The sequence below is a fragment of the Synchiropus splendidus genome, chromosome 1 (assembly GCF_027744825.2).
Source record: "Synchiropus splendidus isolate RoL2022-P1 chromosome 1, RoL_Sspl_1.0, whole genome shotgun sequence".
NCBI lineage: Eukaryota > Metazoa > Chordata > Actinopteri > Syngnathiformes > Callionymidae > Synchiropus > Synchiropus splendidus.
Window position 1 is genome coordinate 57171082 of NC_071334.1, and position 21251 is coordinate 57192332.

Genomic DNA, 21251 nt, shown 5'->3' on the forward strand with positions numbered 1-21251 from the left:
ACAGCAATGAACCAAGTCAATGTTCACATTAAAATATTCAGTCAGAGTCTGGAACATGATGTTGCTGCATAAACGGTTCATAGGTACGAGTTAGTGGACTATTTTCAGATGGTTTTGTTGCCGTAAGTCTCGTTGACTGTCTGCAGACTCAGAGGAAGGCATAACTCTTGATCACACTTTGTAGAATGTGTCTTCAAAGTGAAAGAAGAAACCCAATTTCCAATAGCTGATTGGGAACGGCATCTTCTCGAGAGCAGTAATGAGCCTACAGGCCTGTACTCGATCATGAGAACAAGAGCGGACGTATGCTTCCTGGAGCGGATGTCTTAAATGACACATCAGTGACGTCAGTGGAAAAAAAAAAACAGTGGAATGGAGATTGCGTTTTCCAGTCCAGTTTCAAAATATGGTATATTCATGAGCATCCATGAATGATGCGTCACATTGAGTTCTATACAACCGTGCATGTAAACACAGCATGCATCTCCATGCATTACATATTGCATGGAATATAATCCTGGGTGCAACCACTGCATCAAAATCCCATCAGCCGATTTCATTGTTTATCGTACGACTTTCATTTTGCAGATCTTCAAAACAGACTTCAACAACCCAGCATTTATTAAAAGCTTTATTTACCAAGCAGTAGAGTTAAATCAGCAATAAATTCAAGTAGAAGTTTAATAAACAAATAGCACATCAATAAAAATACGGTTCAACTTTATCACTTTACATCAAATGAATAAGCTCGGCCACAAAGGCACTGTGACAACTTCACTGATCATAAGTCGAATTTTCGCTCTAAATTATATTTCGAAAGTAAACATTTAATATCTCAAATGTTACCAGTCACAAAAAACACGTAAAATACAAAATCATAAAAAAGGAAACTAGAATGTCTAAACCGGAATATCAATATGTCAATATCAATAAATTGTTTAAAGTGATTCTGTGCCGCGGGAATCAAGGCGATATCAGTGACACTTCTGTAAACTCTGCAAAAAAAAAAAGTGTATATTTTTTCAGCTCCCGCTTTTGTCTGGCTCTGACTGTTTTGGCTTTTTGTTACCAGCAGTACTGGTGGTCAGCAGGCGCATCACTGGTTCCTTTCAGTAATGTTGCTTTAAGAGGTGACAGAGTTGGAGCAGAAGATTGATACTAAAACCCTGTTTTTTTGTTTTTAAAAAATCCAATTGACAATTGCTTTACATTTACAGAACAGAACAGACCCAAAGTCAGACATTCTTGACTAGCGTTGCTGAAGAAATTGACCTGTCTCGAGTGATAAAAGAGAAGAGGAAGTGTGCTTGCTTCTGCCGATCATCTAAACTCACTGGCTTTGGTGCCACTTCCTGTCTTCAAACATGGTCAGTAACCATGAGCTCAGCGTTCTGTTTCGTCAAGCTCTGCTATTTACATTCAGGAAACCATTAAAATATAGAAAACAGAATTTACCGCCTCATATAAAGATGCTTTGAGTCAGAAACCAAACCCAAGCGTTTTAACACTCTGGCTCGGCTTCTGCATTTGTGGTCAACGTGTTCTGATGCATTCGCTCCAGTATTCGGTGTATGCTGCTGAAACTGGGCCGGTCTGAGGGGTGCGTGCTCCAGCAGAGCCTCATCAGGTTATACAGCTCCAGAGGGCAGTTTTCAGGGCAGGAGAGGATGTGACCATCCCTCACATAGTAGATCACTTCCTCATGACCCATTCCATAGTATGGCTGCATGCCGTGAGAGAAAATCTCCCACAGCACCACGCCGTAGGCCCACACGTCTGACTCGCTGGTGTAGCGGTTGTAGAATATCGACTCTGGGGGCATCCAGCGAATTGGGATGGCGTCGTTCTCATTGGCTTTGTAGTAGTCAGCTGAGTAGATATTCCTGGAGAGGCCAAAGTCTGCGATCTTGACGACCATTTCCTCACCCACCAGGCAGTTCCGCGTCGCGAGATCACGGTGGACAAACTTGCGCTCCGACAAGTAAGCCATTCCAGCAGCTATCTGTTTGGACACGGACAGCTGCTCAGTGCAGGTAAGTGGCCCTGACTCCACCTCGGAGGAGAGGCTGGGACCCGACAGGCTGGCGTGACTGAGGGTGCGGACTGACTGAGTCGGAGATCTTCGCCGCAGGAATTCGTTCAGGTCTCCATGGGCCATGTACTCAAACATCAGGCACATTGGTTTGCCCACGGCGCACACACCTGTGTAGAATAAGAGACATTGTGAGTGCCTCATCTTAGGTGATCGATCGGGACATTGATGTAATGTTGTTGATGTAATGTTTGCAATCCCGAGATGACGAATGAAGGCAAAAAAAACAACAACAATATGAATAAAAAAAACTGACAAACAAGTCCATAAATGCAACATCCTACACGTTTTTTTCTGAATCAATCCTCAACATTATTTAGTCAACGTCCGGCATAAACATAAATCAGTCAGCACAAGGTCTGGGGAAAAAATGGTGCAACACTAACTGAGACATGAACAAACAGTTCAGTGAGAAAATGGACAGAGCAACCCTCAAGTCCCGGGTTTTATTGGTCCCGCGCGTATGCCTGCACACAGAGAGGTCAACACGCACAAGCCTGAACAAAACATTAACACACTTTCTTCCACTTTTGCTTACAGCCGCATTTTTGCATCTAAGATGATCGACTTTGGTGCACAAAAATCAGTAAAAAGAGCTTCCAGTCACACATTTGTGCTAATGCACTAAATGTTTTGTCGCCTTCTGGTCAACGCCCAAGACAGCTTTTCCATGCCTGTTCCCATTATTTAGACATCTGTTCTTTCATTTTCGAGTCAGTACCTTCCAGCTCACTCAGAACTGCCTTCCCAAAGCAGAACCTGACATAGCAGAAGTTGAGCGGCGAACATCAGTAAATGTGGATATGAAGACGCCTATATTATTATTTATAAAGGTTTGTATTACAGTGACAGAGAATGCTTTTGTCCGCTGAAGACCGGTATTCCCTCGGTGTCTGCAGAATATTGCTTGGTGTCACCCACTTCTTTGGTGTCAGGGTCTGTGTACAGCTTTTTTTTTCTTCAGAAATGTCCTTTTCTTTGTGTTAAAAGGTGTCAAAAGTGGGGAGGCAAGGTTAGAACATCCTACACTATTGTTGTCGTCAAGACCAGCGTACACAGAGACCACAACAAAAGGGGGTGGAGGGTCAGGGGAGTGAGACCCAGATGAAAACTGACGCTAACACACTAAACTGACACACAGGCCCATTAGTCATATAAACACACACATGTATTTGTCACTGCAAAAGATACAACAGTCATTTAAAAAAAAATCAGGAAATGAAATGCTATCATTGGAACAGACTAGTTCTGTATTCAGCTTGGTCTCGGCCTTGGTCCCTTTATGCTCTGGTCTTGACACAGTCTTCATTACAACACTGTATTATGCCCAGTTATTGATTCCTATTACCCACAGGAAAAAGGTGATGAAGTACAATACAGTTTACAATCACAACAAGCTCATGGGTGTCACAGTATGTGCTGAAGTTGTCAGTAGAAAATCACACAAACACATTGCTAGTGGGGCTGCAGATGTGCTCCACTCTTCCAAATGTCCTCAACAACATCTGGCACCAGCAATTGTACTGAAAGATATCTGAAAGATACAGATGATCTTTCCTTCAGGCATTTATCTGCATTCATGTCTGTAAATTTACTTTTGAAATTACTCAAATTTTCGAACCAGCAGTGTCTTTCCATAGGGTCTTTCAAAAACTGAAGTTGTTTCCTTTGCTCCAGACAACAAATGGCCATCTGTAGTTGTTGTTTACCAGCCAAGACTCTGATCGCTATCTCATGTTGTTTCAAGACGAAACACTGACTCCATTCAGAAGAATCTGAGAGTTAAAACTCCAGTGATAGTAGTTCAACATTCTTTTTCTGATTTTGTTTCTCAGCCTCAGTCTGTTTTTGTACTCTCTTTTTAGAGCAAATACACAGATCAAGCAGCTGCACGATGTAAAATCCAGCTGCAACTGCATCCTGTTTGGAAAAATCTGTCTCTTTCTTTCTCTCTTCCCCTCTCAAATACAGGAGATACTGACACTCACCCAGGAGCCGGACAATGTTTGGATGGTCAAATTCAGCCATGAGGGCCGCCTCTCTCTGGAAGTCATTCTGCATGTCAGCCGATGCTTCTTCCTTCAACATCTTGACTGCCACCATGGTGAATGACTCCATCGGCAGCAAACCAGGAGCTCTAGAAGAAGACATGGATGGCTACATTGAGATCATGAACAACAGTGGAGGGTAGATGACGTATCGAGAAACAGTGAAGCAGGAATGATGACACAGTGCCCAAATTTTCAGAGGACGTTGGATGATGCTCTTAGTTTACAATAGAAAGTTTCACTGAAATAGTTGCGCAAAGCCAAACATTATACGGCACCATCTGGTGGTCACTAAAAATTAGGACACTGTTGCATGAAACCTCATTTATCTACGCATCAACTACAGCAGGTGTTCTTAACCATAGGGCTGGGGTCCATGGTTGGGCCGCGAGCGCCCCTTAGAGGGCCGCTAGAAGTTTTTTGCTGGACACCGCTGGGCCGTGAGGGCCGCAAGACGTTCAGTTTTAATACACTTGCCACATATGGAGACATTGACTTGACAGCTTCAAATTTGTGATAGTTACCAACTATGAAGAAGTTGTTGAAAGTGATAAAGAAAGTGATGGCGCCCCCAACAGTGCAACTGCAGTTTTTAAAATGTATTAAAAGATTTTAAGGTTGTACTTTCATTTACACTCCACTTATTTTCATTGGAGTTTATTTATGAAAAAGAAAACATTTTAGGATATTTAGACGTTTTATTATTTTTATTTTATTCAGAATTTTATTCATGACATTAACAGTTTCTCCAATTTTCTCAACAGAACATCATGACTTGCACCTTCTTCTGCTGCTGGTTGGACTTTTTGATGACAAATATCTTTGCGCTGAGCACATGGTTTCATGTCATTTCACAAGGTTTTGGTTTGTTTACATGTTTGGTTATTGAACACAAATGAAATCAGTCATTCTAAAGAAATCAGTAATAACAGTAATGAATCAGTTTGACTTGGTCCCGGACACATTTGCTCTGGAAAAGGTGGGCCTCGAGATTGAAAAGGTTAAGAACATATATACTGTATGTGTATATAGCTGATATAAAGCATATAAGTGCTTCAGATCTGCTGAGACCAGTGCATGCTTGTTCACTTACTCTGCACTAGTGATGGGCCGATGATGTTTCATGAAACCTGTGGCTACGTTTTACTATATATTGTTTCCTGCCATTTTGTGGTGAGAGTTGAAGACGGGAGGTTCTTATGGATGCGTGTTTCCGAGGGCGTTCATTTCCTGCCCACATTATGGATTCAGCCATGGTAACATGATCTACAGTAATCTGAAGGACATACCTTTAATTAGATTGGGCACATGACAGAAGTGTGACAGCGAAAATCCATGCAGTCAAATGATGGACATATGCTGGGTATTTTTTTGACTTAAACCTAGAATAGTTTCACAACTGCAACAGCAGTTCAGACAGAAACATACACAGGTGAAATGGTAGATTATCCACAGTTGGGCTTGTTCTTCTATACAGTATGTAACCTGCACCTCAGTGTCCTCTGCCTCATGCCCCAAGTAGCTGGGCAAGGCTCCATCCCCCCGCCATCCCAATGAGGACTGACTGTAAATATATTTGGACTTTGAATAATAATAATAATAATAATAATAATGATAATAATAATAGCACTGTACATTTCCCGGTAATACTGGCTGGCACAGTCAGTAAAATCCGACTATTAATGATACTTTCATGTAATACTATGCCCTTTGACAAACAGAACTACTTACGTATCACTAATACTACCACCACAATAACTACAGTATACAGTAATGAAAACTAATGCAACACTACTGACACTATTTGGAACACTGTCAATGTTACTAACAATACTTCGTCCTAAACAACTACTATATTTACTTCCAGTTCTTACGAACTTAACCCTACTTCTACTTTGACATCCTCAATTAGTAACACTTTCTGTCACTATAATGGATCAAACAACTTTAACTACAACTTTAACTACAAGGGAACTGCTATATCTACTATAATTCCATCAAGTAAAACTCTACATATACTGCATCTTCTATGATTTTACCACAATGTCATTACTTCTAACCTGCAGCTCTTACAGGTATGTCATTTATATTACAAGCAAAAATAGAGTTACAGCTTCCGTTCAACTGTCTCTAAAATTTCCCATCCCATTTATCACAATAATAATCCGAGGTGCTGCAGGAAAAAAAAAAAAAACAATCAAGTCAATCTTCACTGCAAAAAATGAGCACAGACTCAGTTGTATTTTGGGAAAATGTTACTACTGTGCTTGCAAGGTTTACTCCGACTGCATGGGACATGCAACCGTTTAAGTCATGGCCAAAGTCAGCTCACGTGTGACTTTGCGAATGACATCGTCATATTTTAGGAACAAGCTGTAACCTTGTTGAAGTCACTCTTGCACTCACAACTCACATTACGTGCGTTAAAAATAGCATTTCCCAGCTACTGTCCACAGTCAAGCAGAGCTTTCTGTGTCTTCTATTTTGTGTTTTGATTATGTTATATTATTACTGTACATGTTGCAGTATCAGCATTAGTGATATAGAAGGGATGCAACTGTTACCATTTTATAAGGAAAAACAATGACAAGTGTTATCCATATTTTTGGGTAATAGTTAATGGCAATGTAATGCAATGTATTATTATCTTCCTTTTAGTACCAGAATGGGCGTCTCTCATCTTAAACCATCACATTGCTGATCATCCTTGCCGCCTTTTTTTTTTCAGGAAGTTGAAAATCAATATTGAGCCATTGCTTTGTTGCTTTGTGGTGAGTAGATGCTGAAGAGGAGGAGAGAGAGAGAGTGTGTGTGTATTCATATTCTAGTATGGATCAATCTTTGACAAGACACTTATGTTGCTTTGGGAGGATATTTTGGCTGGTCCATATAGAGTTTTGAGGGTGAGTTTTGAACGTCAAAATAACTGTTGGGTTATAAGTTTAGTTCAGAGTCCTGATTAAGGTTAGTCATTTGTTTTGGATGGTTAAGTTTAGTGCGAGGCTGGGGAGGACATGGAACCCAATGAAATGTCCCCAAAAGTACAAAAAAGAATGTGTGTGCATGCGTGTGTGTAGACCTCATGACATCAGGAAGCTATCTGGGCTGGAACATTAGATGTGAATTTTAAAACCTTCCTTATAGAAATCTCAGACAACATATAGTCATTATTTCACTCACTGAAGTGACTTTATAAGAAATGATTTACATATGTGAGTTTCATTTGACAGGAGCCATGGATTTTTCATTAAAGAAATTGGACTATGGACCATAAAAAAACTTTCTATCTATCTAACTTTCTATCTGCTCCATGTGGTCTTTACGATAGGAGATATAGCTTGGTGGATCAGTGGGGAGACTAGATATTATATTACACACGCATGACTTAAGAATGTGCTGTGAACATTAAACAAATATGGGGATGATTTGAGGTCATAGTAAAAACTACCTTGTCAAAGCAAAATCGAAATCTTGAGGTGAAATAAACCTATTTATTCCCTTGTCCTTGGTTGTGAATCATCTTACCGTGCTTGGAAAACCCGTCCGAACGCACCCTCTCCGATATCTCTGACATACTGGATGTTATTCCGAGGATACTCCAGAGCCAACAGCTTTGAGTTCAGCAGTAAAGGAACCCTCTGGTACATGGGGTTGGGGTGCAAACGGTCCAGCAGCAGCTCTGAGGGAAGTGCGGTCAGTGTTGGGGTCTCCATCACCCTACAGACGAGTAACAATTAAGTAATGGCCTTGCAGATTTTTTTTTTTTTACTTTCACCTCTTCCTGTTTCTCCACTGTTTCCTCCGCCTGTGACATCCGATGATGATGATGAAAAGGAAGACCGCGGCTGCAAGCGTGGACAGGACAATGACAATGACAGACATGGAGTAAGCTGGAGATGATGCTGAAACAATGGGAGGTGGGTGAGAAGACTGGCGAGGACCGGGTGACACTGTCTTCAGCACTGCGCACAGAAAGCCAGGATGAGGAGGAAACCTTTTGAATGATGTTTTCAAAAGAACAGGTTCATCTTGTACCTAGCCCACTGGCCACGTCCCCACACTGTGGAACAGCACAGTATTCCCAGCGGATGTTGGGGTTTGTGGTGTGACACCACGGCCGATCGCTGATCCCACCGGGGTTCCGGCAGTTGTTCCCGGAATTTTTCAACTCCGGAATGACGTCTACAGACAGACGATGCTGGTGCGGCTCCTGCAAGAGAGATTGGTAGGATACGACACTGAAATGCCGAGTAATATGACAACATCTGAAAAAACATTTTTAAGTCCGCTGACACAGCTATCATGATGGTGAAGATCAAGTGGCTATCCAATACAGCTTAGGTGGCACAGGTTAATTTGAGTAGCAGTTTGAACCAGAAAATCTGCTTTTTGCTGGTAGTTAATGGAGCAGATATGGCAGAATCTTGGGGACAAGGAGTGGTAACACAAAACGTGCGACATCCAGTTCCAACATAATTTCAGTGGATCAAATAAATGTGGCAGCAAGTTTGAAATGCGCCTCCACGTCAAACGCATCACCACTATCATCACAATATCATATATATATATATATATATATATATATATATATATATATATATATATATATATATATATATATATATATATATATATATATATATATATATATATATATATATATATATATAATAGTGCCTCATTCAATGGTAATGTCAGTCAAATTCTCTGTCCTTCAATTAAGCCACTAGCATTTCTGGTTTCTACTTGATTCAAAAATGTAAAAAGCAGCTGTCAGGTCTCTTGAGGGCTGATGTTGCAAAGACGTTTGTCTATAAAGGTAAAAATCAAATTAAAGAAATGGCCGCCTGTGCTTTCTCTTACCATGCTGTTAAATTAGAACGGAAATGTTTGGCATATCAAAGACATAGTCAAGATGGCCCCGTAAGTGCTCTGTTTGTCAGTCGTGTGTTTAGATTGTGTGCTGTGGCTACAGTTTAATCGCTGCAGAGGTCAATAAAAAGTTTCTGCCAACGGAAACATCTGAAGCCAGCGCCGGTTCAGCTCAACTCAGAGAAGACCAAAGAACATTGTTGTGCTGTGAAATAAGGATGTGTCATTTTATTGAGATGAGATACAAAACTACATGGACTAATGCGCACGTTCATGTCGTGGTAGTAGTTGTGACACTGCGTGGTCATATGACGGAGTTTGCTCCATTTCTAAAGCTGAAAATGCCGACTTTGCTTGACCACAAGGTTAAGACTCAGTTTGAGGGTTAAAACTCTGAATCTTGAAGCTCAGTTGAAACAATCTGGAAAAGAAATCACTCTTAAAATAAAAGCCAAAACATCCTTTAACGATCCTCTCAGTTTACACTTTAAACGGAGTCCTGAAAATCCTATCAAAGAGCCTGCAGCTAATTGAACATCCTGTAAAGCAATGCTAGCAACACAATGAGCCGCTTTTATAGCAGTGATGTACACGCCGTCTTGTGGTTTCTGAGAACAGATTTTAACATGTGGTTTGTTTAAAGGGACAGCAGTATCTGTTTTTCATGTCATGGAAAATAACAATGTGCCATTGTCTTCGTTTTTTTAACTACTATATAGTATTTACACTTTGTTCTCAGACATGTGCTTTCGATACTACGCTCAGTGATAACATGTGTGTCGTTGTACATTTTCTGTGTAACAGCAAACCCAGTGAGTCTTCTGGCATAAAATACCACATTAGTCTGAAGGTTCTGTTTAAGTGTCAGTGGATTTTAAGCATTAGCACAAGTGAACTTATTGAAATCATCATGTACTGATTAGTGGAATTGAAAATTTAAGCCCAATAGTAACATAAAATAACTTAAAACAATCTTGTGCTGTTGTGGGAGTAAATGCAATTGCCTGCTTTACCAAATGTATCATGTATATTTGTTTGTATACATTATATTATAATGTATATTTATTTGTACTTTTTTCTTCTTATTATTTTTTTCAGTTTTCAGTTTTTGCATTGTGTGCTTCTCAAGCAGGTTGAGTTCTGCACTTAAGTCACTCAGCTGCAGGGCTGTGCTTGTTGGTGTGTTCAGTTTCCTGCTGACTTTTTTTTCTTTAACCCAATGATTTATTCATCTTGTCGAGTTGATCCCATGCACTCTGGTGTCTGGTGGTGGGAGTGTGTATTTGTCTAGATGGGGCATGCGATGGCTTCCCCAACATTTCAGCTGCCATAACCTCCACATTTGCATGACAAAGGAGCGAACGTGAACAGCGCCATACGCTCGGGGCGACATGTTGAAGTGCCCCCATATGGACTTGATGAATGAGCAGCAGTCAACATAACTGTGGGTGAATAGATCAGCTTGCACTTGCAGGTGGTTTCTACTTTGCTGACTATTTTTCACAGACTTCTTGCCCAGCAGTCCTGTAGTCAGATTGCCCTCACGATACCCTTTCCTACAGACACTATCTCAGGCCTGCTATCATGACACCTACGAAGAGGAAATGAGGGCTTCAAGACCTGGCCACGGAGCTTAAGTACATTCATTAAAAGAAGTCAAAACAGACTTTTAATTTCATGTTTGGCAGCAGACTCCAGTCAATATTGTTCAGCAGGAAGAGGCTCTGTTTCTCTTTTCTGATGTCATGAGTGAGTCTAGTCTCAGGAGGCTGGGGTGGAGTGCTAATCTGAGTTCATATTTTCAGAAGATTCATTTATATTTGTATTCTTTGGTGTTTCGTTTTCTGCAGTCACATTGATGCGCACATATCTCATCAGATCAAATGAGTCAGAGTCTTGAAAGGAAGCTGAAAAACCTGAAACTGTGTTTGTTTTGATACTGGATGTGTGACTTTCTTTTGCAAACACTGTATATCAAACAAATAAATTTCATGACTCACAGGTCTGTACAAATATGACACAAATGTATGCCATAATTAAACAGCAGTTTCACACCCACATTTCATGGAACTGGGTGCATTTATTCTGCTTTATCAGATGTCAAAAGTCCTAGTTGCGAAAACAGATATGTACGAATCACCGTTGTGAAATGAGCAGATGTGCAACAAATTCAAAAAGCACAAATGTGTATATGTGGGCCTGTGCGTCTATGATTGAGTTTAACTGGTTCAGAGTCCTGGTTAAGGTTAGCCATCTGTTTTGGATGGTTAGGTTTAGGGTGAGAGACTGGGGAAAGGGTTATGGCAATGAAACACATAAACATAAAATCACGAGTTTGTGTCTGTGTGGCCATGTTTTGCCATTCTTGTGAGTACCATGTCTTGACAACCCACCTTCTTATGAGGACATTTTGCTTGGTGAAGGCATTTTGGCTGTTTTTCACAAGGTGTAGAGGGCCACTAAAAGTAGTTTATTATAATTAGGCGCAAGTTTGGTTCCTGGTTAAGTTTTGCCATTTGTTTTGGATGGTTAGGTTAAGGGTGAGAGGCTGGGGAACGCATTATGGCAATGAAAGGTCCTCACAAAAACAGCGAAACAAACGTGTGTGTGTGTGTATATGGTAAAACTATACTTGTGGAGATCAATTCTTGGAAACACACCTACTCGTGGGGACATTTTTGCCAGTCCCCACAAAGTTAAGACTCAGTTTGAGGTTCAAAAATTCAAAATAAATGTGTCATAATAATTGGGTTTCAGTTTGGTTCACACTCCTGGTTAAAGTTAGCCGTTTGTTTGGGATGGTTGGGTTTAGAGTGAGAGGCTGGGGAAAGGGCTATGACAACGAGAGGTCCCCACAAAGACAGCTGTACGTGTGAGTGTGTGTTAAAGCCAGGTCAGCAGAGAAGGAGAGCTCATCGTGTCACATCCTGCTTCTGGAAGCAATTAGCGTTCACACGCATGTGCTGCTACGAGCACACACACACATGCAAACACACACACAGAAAGCATGCTGCATGGGGGAGCAGTAACTTTTCACCCTCACAGACTCTCACACTGAGCAAATCCATAAAAACACAGAGGAGCTTATTCGCCCGCAGGGAATGTGTTTGTGTTTGCAGATGATGCAGTTGTGTGTTGTATTTGTGAATGAAGACATGTCTGGAAAGATTGATCGGATATGTTTCTTGTTTCAGGAGCTCCAGAGGTCTCAGCCGACATTCTTGACGTTTTGCAGTTCATCAAATTGACTGTTTTCTGCTTAGAGGAGTCATTCGGAGTCATTGCAGCAGAAGCATTATCAATATTAAAACAGTATTTAGATATTTTATTGCCCCATGAAGCACCCAGTTATCATTAGATTAATGGTGTATTTCCCAGATCTAGTACAAATCAAATCGGTCTGTTCTTCTGAAAATACTGAGTGTAACGTAATGGACTCATATTGTTGTAAATGTGTCCTGAAAATGCAAATATCAACAGCAGTCCCATCAGTTATGGATAATGTCTGGCTTTGGCCTCAGTAATCTGTCAGTATATGTCGCTTTACTTTACGTTCCCACTGACTGACCTGTGCAGTCCATGGCTGGCAGGGCGTCCCCGACCTTGTCACGTTTATGTTTCCTTGGTAGAATCTGCCTTTCTCATTATAACATGTCGCTGTCAGAGGAGGGAATATTGAAGTCAATTTACAGGACCATTATTGCCAATGAAAAATATGAAAGCTTCATCACGTACTTGTTATTTGATCAGTCTGAATATCTGCAGGAAGAATTGAAATTCAAATTATGAGCAGATTGCTTGCTGATGTTCCTTTTTTTTGAGGGCTTCACCTTACCAACGAGTGGAACATGAGTGCAGGCGTCAGGGTCCGAGTGAAGACTTGGCAGGTTCTGACATTTTGGTAGGAGTAGAGTGGGACTGTGAACCCCAATGATGGAGCGGAAGAGACCACGCTGTATCGAACTGCTGCCCTCCAGGAGGGCCCACTCATGGTGGCAGTACAGCTCCCGCACTGCCAGGCAGTGCTCTCTGGTGGACAGATGAAAACACCATTAACGCCAGCGAAAACATTCATCTAACTTTTGTTGTCATCGTCATTATGTACCCATAAATACGCTCAACAAAGACCCCCAGTGTTATACCTGCAAACGGGTTTGGGGGCGGGTCCTAACCCTGACGGGTTACAGTCAGGGAAGGATGTGTGGCAGAGCAGAGAGCGGACCACAGGGCTACACAGAGCACTGAGACCCTCCAGTTCAGTCCACCAGCTCTGGACCAAGTACTCCTGCGTGTCCTCAGGGTCTGAGAGGGACGTATTAAAGAAGACTAGCGAATCGTCTTGAAGAACTGAGCGACACACATCTCCACGATAGGCGCTACAGTAGCCAGCTGCTCCCTTGTAGAGTCTAGAAGATGGAAACACAAAGTTCACGCAAACTGTTTGCTGTTTACATACAAACTGTTTACATCAGTTCTATAGTTTTTTTTATCTAAATGTTCTTTCTTTATATTATATTTTTGTCATATATCTGTCTATCCACATTTAGCATTTTCTCCTGGAGTTCAAGTCAATCCATGCAATCATATGTTCAACCCTCTACTTTCTGTCTCACCTCTGTTTTTCCAAGACAATACATCAATTTCATGTAGCGCAGATGTGGCAAATCGTGCAGCTCAGATGTAGTTTCTATTTATGCATAATGAAAGCTGGCCAAAAAAAGCAAGCGCATACTGCCAATAACCTTGGCGAGAATTCAGGGAACATAATTTTCACGAGAGCGCTTTATTTACTGGAAGCAGTGAAAACAAAAGACATTTTTAAAAATATATTAGGCCAATGCATGAGTGGCATAATCATTGTGTGTGTGATTTAGGTAATCAATTTATAAGAAACAACACACATTGGGTATGACTCAACAGTTCAGTAAACATTAAAGGGTACTACTACTCCGCCACGGCAAAACAAGAGCAGACCGACCCTGAACTGTTCCATCCTTATCTATCTCCACACTGTCTTGAGTCTCTCTTACCTCCACTCTACAGGGAAGTTGCAGTATCCAGAAGAGGTCGATTTGAGAAGAACCAGCAGCAGCGCAAGAGAGAAGACAGAGGATGGCCAGATGAGAGGAATCAAACAACAAGCTTTCTTTCTTTGTACGTGAAGAAACATGATGTTCTAGTTAGATGTGGGGAGTTTAAATGCAACACAAGTGGTTGGACAAAGTGTGTGGTCCCTAGTGCTCATGTTTGGTGGCCAGTGGGGTGTGAGAGTGGGTGGGAGCAGTGGCCGCCAAATGGGGTTGACAACAGACAGCTGAACCCACATTAAATGCTTAACAGCAGTAAAGATGAGGTAGTTGACATCTCTCAACACTCTTAAGCCTCAACAGACTTCTGATCTGATCTAATGAAATACATTTATTAGAAACTTTTTACCTGCCACCGTGACCTTCGCAGTGGCTTTGACGGTGTTGGCTCCGGAACTGTGCCTGTTGGAGGCCAGGCACGTGTAAAGAGCAGGTTTAGTCACCGTCACTTTAAGAAGCGAAAGGATCACTTCTCCCACGATGGTGTCCTCCACAGATGCGTCTGTTATCTGGTAATCAAAGGGGAAAATGTCAAGGTCGCCCTCTGTATTCCCATGATACAGAAATATCTAAAATGAAAAAAAAAATCCATCAACTGTTACTGTCCGGCCCAATATACCTGTCTGTAGTCTCTGAAATTGTTATTTCCCTTGAATTCTGGCTGAGCACAAAACCTTCATGGATTTCAAGACAATGTTTTGAGTTTACGTACAATGTAAATATGTCCATTTTTAATTTAGAACTTCTTGAAATAAGAACTATTTTAGGTGCTCATCCAAAAATACCATGATGTATACAATCCAAGGTGACAACTTTTGACAAGTACAATTGTTCAATGGGCACTTAGAGCAGTTAAATGTATTTTCACTTGGAACCAAGTAACATTTTCCATTACTTTTAGCACGTCTAGTCCAACATATTAGGGAGAACTTTTCAGAACACTCAGATGAAAAACATTTTATTCCACTGGAATATGTGAGCTCAAATGTTACAGTCTCTAATGAGCTGTTTCATTTTAGATGTTGAATTGATGGCACACACTGACAGTTCTGGCAACAAACTATTCCCAGAATTCTCACTTGGAGAAGTAACGGCACGACTAATGTAAATAACTGTCAGTAAGGTGTGTGACACGTCTATATTTGAGGTTGAGTCCTGTTTCTTTATCCCGATCTTGATCCACCATCACTGACACAGATGATCTCCTCCATTCAATTTGAGCACACGCTCACACTCACACAGTGTTCTTAAGCATTACAGGCATGTAATCGCAGTCTGTCTCACACCCAGGACCATTAAAATCCCAGACGCTGTGTTGTTTGCCTGCATTGCCATACATTTAATTGGTCTGCTGCCAGTTCCAAAAGAGCTTTCTATTGCATTCCAGGCATCAGGAGGTGAATGTGTTATAATTCAGTGAGGCAAATATGTCGGACATTGAGAACATATGTTAAGAATGAAAGCTTCAAATCCAACTGCATGTTATTCAATGACTTAAAAAGGCTTAAGACACTCCAGAGTTAGCCATCATTCATGACAAGACGCATGTAGATGACACAAACCAGCGTTGTGAAAATGTCCTACAGTGATAAAGTATGTCTTTTGAAGGCCCTAGCCAACTTGTTGCTCTGAACACTGCTGTCAAATATGACGTGTTTTAGCTGCAACAACGCTGCTGCAGTCCATCGCCGCCCCTCTATAAAACTATTAAAGCTGATAATACTGTGTGAAATTGAGCAAACACAATCGAATCATTTTAATCCCTTGTCGCCATCATGAGAATTCCTTTTCTGATTATAACTCTGATCCCACTGCCAATCTATCAGCGGAGAGAGTGATGTGTTTCTGGGCTTCATCATGTATCAAAGAGAGAGTTAAGTGTTGATTACCTCATCGTTCAACTGGGTGAAATGACTTATAAACCAGAGCAGATCACCCTAAATTTAGACTGACATCAGCTTGTTAAATAACAAGTGGGGGGGGTTAAGAAATGCTCTTCTTTGGGGTTTCCCGTGTGTATATATGCTGTAGGAGCTCTGTGAGACCAGTGTCACCTGCTGTCCATTTGAGATCATTGCAGTCTGTGTTTGAATTGAATAGTTTGAAATTGTGCCCTGCGCTGGATGGTGACCTATCCAGGCTGTATTATTACCTCTCGGCTCAGTAACTATGCACAGGACTAAGCGCTGGTTAACTGATCAATTCTATAAATGTAGCCAAAAATAATGATGGAAATAATAAGAATAATAGTGAAAATGAGCTGTTTGCCGGAGGTTTGCGCCCTCTTAAGTGCCTTTCTAGTTTTGGTAATGTAATGGATGATCTGATGACTAGTTAAAGGATATTATTTCTTTAATGTTTTTATTTGCTCTAAGTCTCTTTAGCTTGGTCAATCATCTATCTGTGATGTGAGGCTGCTGACTTTATCGCTGTTGCTTATCTTTGAAACATTTTAATCCTCCCACTGGTGCTTCCTCACATGGGACCACCCGCATGGAGCCTTGTTCCCCTGGCCTTGCAGTGACCCTACAATGGGGCTGCAGCAGTTCAGGGATCTATTTTGATCCTTGATTTCCGTTTCTTGGTGTGCGAGAACAATTTGAAATTAAAGTAAACCTCAACAAAAGGAAAGATGAAACCTCAAGTCAGTCATCTGAGAAAACAGACAGAACTTGAACTCACCGTATTCCCGTTTTCCAACCAGGTGATGGTCGGGGTTGGATTTCCAGTGGCGTTGCACTCCATAGAAATTTGGCTGCCGTACGCAACCCTCTTTTCTCTGGGAGCCTTCAGGATTCGAGCTGGAGCTGGACAACAGGCACACACAAGCAAGCCTGGTTTTACTATTGATCACCTTGGGAAATGGCAAAATTGCAATAGCAGTGACAGCATTATATTTTGTATTGATCAACTCCAAATATCAATATCAACAGGCTACCACATGTAAAATTCCAAGCAGGTTTCAGCAACTTTGCAGATGAATAAATGACCTGAATCACTGCGATGTTTCACTGCTACTTACCCTGAACTTCAATGGTGACCGGCCTGGAAAAGGCCAAACCAAAACTGTTCCTGGCTACACATCGATACTGTCCAGCATCCTCCCGCTGTATAGGCTGGATCTTCAACGCACCATAGTCAAGAATGCTCACACGCTCGCTCACCTGGAAGAGAGGTCAGGATAATAAGAGTCAGAGCAAAGGGTCCAGTGTGTGAGCATACACTCAAATACATACGTTAATGAGCTCATCGTCTTTGAGCCAGGTGACGTCTGGTTTGGGGTTACCCAGGGTCACGCAAGGCAACACAGCTTTGGACTCGATCAGCATGGTGACATTAGTGGGGTGGCGTTTGATCTGTGGCTCTGATGGTAGGACAGAGGAGAGATTAATCTTTTGTATGACTGCTGAACAGGTCCTATCATCTAGCAGGGTTTAAAACCAGTTCATTGTTTCAACAGTCTGGAATGATCACACATACTCATCTTGATCTGCAGCGCTCCACAACTCTTGGCAGGTTCACCGATGCCATTGCTGGCGATGCAGCAGTACTCGCCATTGTCTGTCTCCTTTGCATGAGGGATGAGCAACATCTGTCCCTGCTCTCTGGTGACATATCTGGTGTCGTAATACCTTTTGGAAGACACACGGATGCAGATTTCAGTTGTGAATTGCGGCAAGGGTCTTGGTTATATCGAACATAGATCTGGCCAGTGGACAGTGATAGTCTCTTACATTATAGGGTTGTTGTTCTTGGTCCATGTAATGTCTGCAGAGGGACGAGATTCCACCTCACAGATGAATGTGGCATTGTGATCGAGGAGAACGTCCACAGTTTCCAGCAGCGTGATGATACGAGGCGCTTCGGAATAAATGTAAAATGCCCATTGTTATATTACATACATTATATATACTACATTTTCATTTACACAAAACATTTTTTTACCCAGAATTATTGCCCAACATTGATTTTATTGCTATAATTTGCAATGAACACAATCGGACAGTAGGTGGCAGTAGCATCACAGTAGTTCTTAAACACACCCTGCATCTGCGGTAAACCTTCAGGCTTGTGATGCTTTCATGAGGTTTGTTTAAGCACTAGATGCCTCACATCATTTTTAAGCCAAGAGCGCCAGTAGTTGACGATTGAAAATTAGGATATTGTTTCATAAAACATCAACAACCTATCACCACTTGCAGCTACCGAAAGTAGTTTTAAGATGAGCATCACACAGTGGAACAAGGACATTGGATCAGACTAACCAGGATGTTAAAAAATAATATTCTTCACCTTAGTCAATCATCTATCATTGATGCACATACATAAAGTATTTCTTCATCATGAGTATTTGTATGCAATGCTGTCAGTGAAATTAATTTAAATTTACTTTCAGGTGAACATAAAGCTGTCTTTAATCCAATAAATCATGTTTTAGCATACAGAAGTCAAGATATTAATTTGAATTTCCAACATATATATTGAACCTTCAGCATGCACTGGAGCGGTTTGCAGCCGAGTGTGAAGCGGCCGGGAAGAGGATCAGCACCTCCAAGTCTGAGGCCATGGTTCTCGACCAGAATAAGGTGGTTTGCTCTCTCCAGGTTGGTGGAGAGTTCTTGCCCCAAGTGGCGGAGTTTAAGTATCTCGGGGTCTTGTTCTCGAGTGAGGGAAAAGGGAAGCGTGAGATTGATAGACGGGTCGGTGCAGCAGCAGCAGTGATGCAGTCGCTGTATCGTACCGTCGTGGTGAAGAGGGACCTGAGTCACAAGATGAAGCTCTGAATTTACCGATCGATCTATGTTCCCACCATCACCTATGGTCACAAGCTTTGGGTCATGACCGAAAGGATGAGATCGCAGATACAAGCGGCTGAGATGATTTTGCTCTGCAGGGGGGCTGGGCGCACCCTTAGAGATAGGGTGAGGAGTTCGGTCATTCAGGAGGAGCTCGGGGTGGAGCCGCTGCTCCTCCACATCGAGAGGAACCAGCTGAGGTGGCTCGGGCATCTGATCCGGATGCCCCCAGGACGCCTCCCCGGGGAGGTGTTCCGGGAAGACCCAGGACTCGCAGGAGAGATTATGTCTCTGGTCTGGCCTGGGAACGCCTCGGGATCCCCCGGGAGGAGCTGGAGGAGGTTTGTGCAGATCGGGAAGTTTGGGCTTCCTTGCTCGGAATGCTGCCTCTGCGACCTGACCCCGGATAAGCGGCAGAAGAAGGTGAAGTTGAAGGTGAAGGTGATATTGAACTACAAGCTACAAGAGAGGCATTCATTTGACTCACCAAGTCACCAATATACATGTAAATCTAAGTGGAAGGCAACAAAAATAGACAAAATGTAAATTAAATGAGCAATGCTTTAACAAGCTGAAAGTTAAAGAAAAATACATTTAGCGAAAGAAGGAACATTTTTGAAAGACTGAATTGATGTTTCTCCAAGTCTCCAGCCACACATTCTCACAGCGATTGGTGATACGTTTGTATTTCCCACTACAGTGAGTATCTGCCAAGTCAGAGGCGACAGCATGCCAGGCAGCTTAACTCTGAAGTTGCAACATATTCTCCTGGCAGATTGTGACCACCTCTTGTACACCTGTTTTCAACCAAGTGCCCACGAGCAGCATGCTATAGACTTCAGTTGCTTTTAAATGAATTAATAATGTTGTTTTATTGAGTTTGACCAAGGCAGCTTCACCAGTCAATATTAGGCATATGTTTATTCAAATTAACAAGCAGACTATCAATGAGCTTGAGAAAATTACTGAGAGAACAATGTTTCACATTTGCAATTTAAGACTCATGTACACATTATTTTGTTGCAATATGTGCCTGGAACATAGTGAAGTCAGTATATAGATTAAATATATTACATCATATTTATTATTTGGACGTGCAAAACACATACAATTCTATCAATGTTCAGAGATTAAATATGTATCTTCTAAGAAAGGTTGTTGTTTTCATGTCTATCTAAACAGACCCAATCGCAGCAAAGCGGTGGCATCTGTTGTCCTCTAACACTAGTTTACGAAAATACATATTTTCTGAAAGTGACTCAGCAGCTTTCACAACAAATAATTGCTCGGAATGTCACCTACCTCTTTGTAAACTGGAACAAGACTTTGCTAAAACCACCATCAGGAGGATCTCTGTGATCTTCATTGTGGCTCTGCGAAGGGTCGGGTACAGTCCCTGACGCCGTTTAGACTCCTTTAACTCTGTTGTCAGTTCATTGCTGTGTGTGTGTGTGTGTGTTTGTGTGTGTGTGTGTGACAGCCATGAGTCCTGTGGCCCACCTCACTACTTCTCTATGTGTGTGAGTGCAGATCAGTGATGGACAGGGACAGCTGCTGTCCTCGTGCACAGCCACTCAGATTTTGGAGATACACTCTCTGCAAGCGGCCACACAAGAGTCTAATGTCAACATTATAACGGATTTGACTCAGAACAGAAGAAAAAACACATGTATTTGAAGAAAAAAATGAAACTACAACTGTCCCCGACATGCATGCATACAGAAACTGTATTACGTACGCTAATAAAGTAGGCTAAAATTGTGTTGTAACTCATTTATCTTCAAGTAGTATTCGTGACGGGAGTCACCTTGTGGAGCAATGTCATTCTGGAGAAACTCTTTGTCATGTAAATAATGCGCCGGTCGCGATGTTTGTAATGAAAAATAGTAAAGGGCAAGGTTCTGACACCTGACTTGACCTTCTTCCTCATATCTTAAAAAGCTGTCAAAGTCGGCTCTTAGATCATGATGTTAAAGCATCATGAAACAAACTTGTTTTCTTGTTTATGCCATGAAAGATCGATCGTATTTCCTCCTGACTGCATTTACTGTAGGGCAGTGACTACAAGACTGACAGTTTTGTTTAAGTTGATTTTTATTTTTAGTAGCCAAATAATGAGGGGTTGAGTAACAATGGTTGATGCCATTACAGGAATGAACAGGAAACTGGATTTGTTTGTTTTTGTTTTTTGAAGAAAAAGCAAGAACACTTAGATCAGACATTTCTTTTTTTGAAAATGACTTCTCTTTCCTGGAGAAAACGGTGTTATAGGCACACAGGAGTCCAGAAGCCTTTGTCACCACCTGTTGCCTACCAGCCTGTATGTCCTGTTTTATTTTAGGAAAGGAATGGCATT

The 21251-nt window shown here is 41.6% G+C and overlaps 1 protein-coding gene across 1 annotated transcript; it reads right to left on the reverse strand.

Moving 5' to 3' along the window:
- Positions 1-665: 665 nt before the first annotated feature.
- Positions 666-20332, reverse strand: musk (muscle, skeletal, receptor tyrosine kinase). Its single transcript, XM_053883361.1, has 17 exons — positions 20198-20332; positions 17834-17960; positions 17580-17731; positions 17336-17463; positions 17122-17263; positions 16782-16906; positions 14449-14608; positions 14043-14049; positions 13155-13418; positions 12848-13041; positions 12748-12771; positions 12581-12669; positions 8176-8350; positions 7916-8102; positions 7666-7857; positions 4081-4229; positions 666-2202 (listed from the first exon to the last, which is right to left on the reverse strand). The coding sequence occupies exons 1-17, from the start codon at positions 20259-20261 to the stop codon at positions 1502-1504; spliced, it is 2880 nt and encodes a 959-aa protein (XP_053739336.1). The 5' UTR covers positions 20262-20332; the 3' UTR covers positions 666-1501.
- Between the last annotated feature and the right edge of the window lie 919 nt (positions 20333-21251).

What these genes read in the sequence shown, in the direction of transcription:
- musk (XM_053883361.1), bottom strand. Translation starts at nt 20,261, where the DNA reads ATGAAGATCACAGAGATCCTCCTGATGGTGGTTTTAGCAAAGTCTTGT. An exon ending in GCCAGCCATGGACTGCACAG is followed by an intron (nt 8,351 to 12,580) that starts GTCAGTCAGTGG and finishes TCTCTCTTGCAG; the next exon opens with GAGCCGCACCAGCATCGTCT. An exon ending in GGACGTGGCCAGTGGGCTAG is followed by an intron (nt 8,103 to 8,175) that starts GTACAAGATGAA and finishes TTCTGTGCGCAG; the next exon opens with TGCTGAAGACAGTGTCACCC.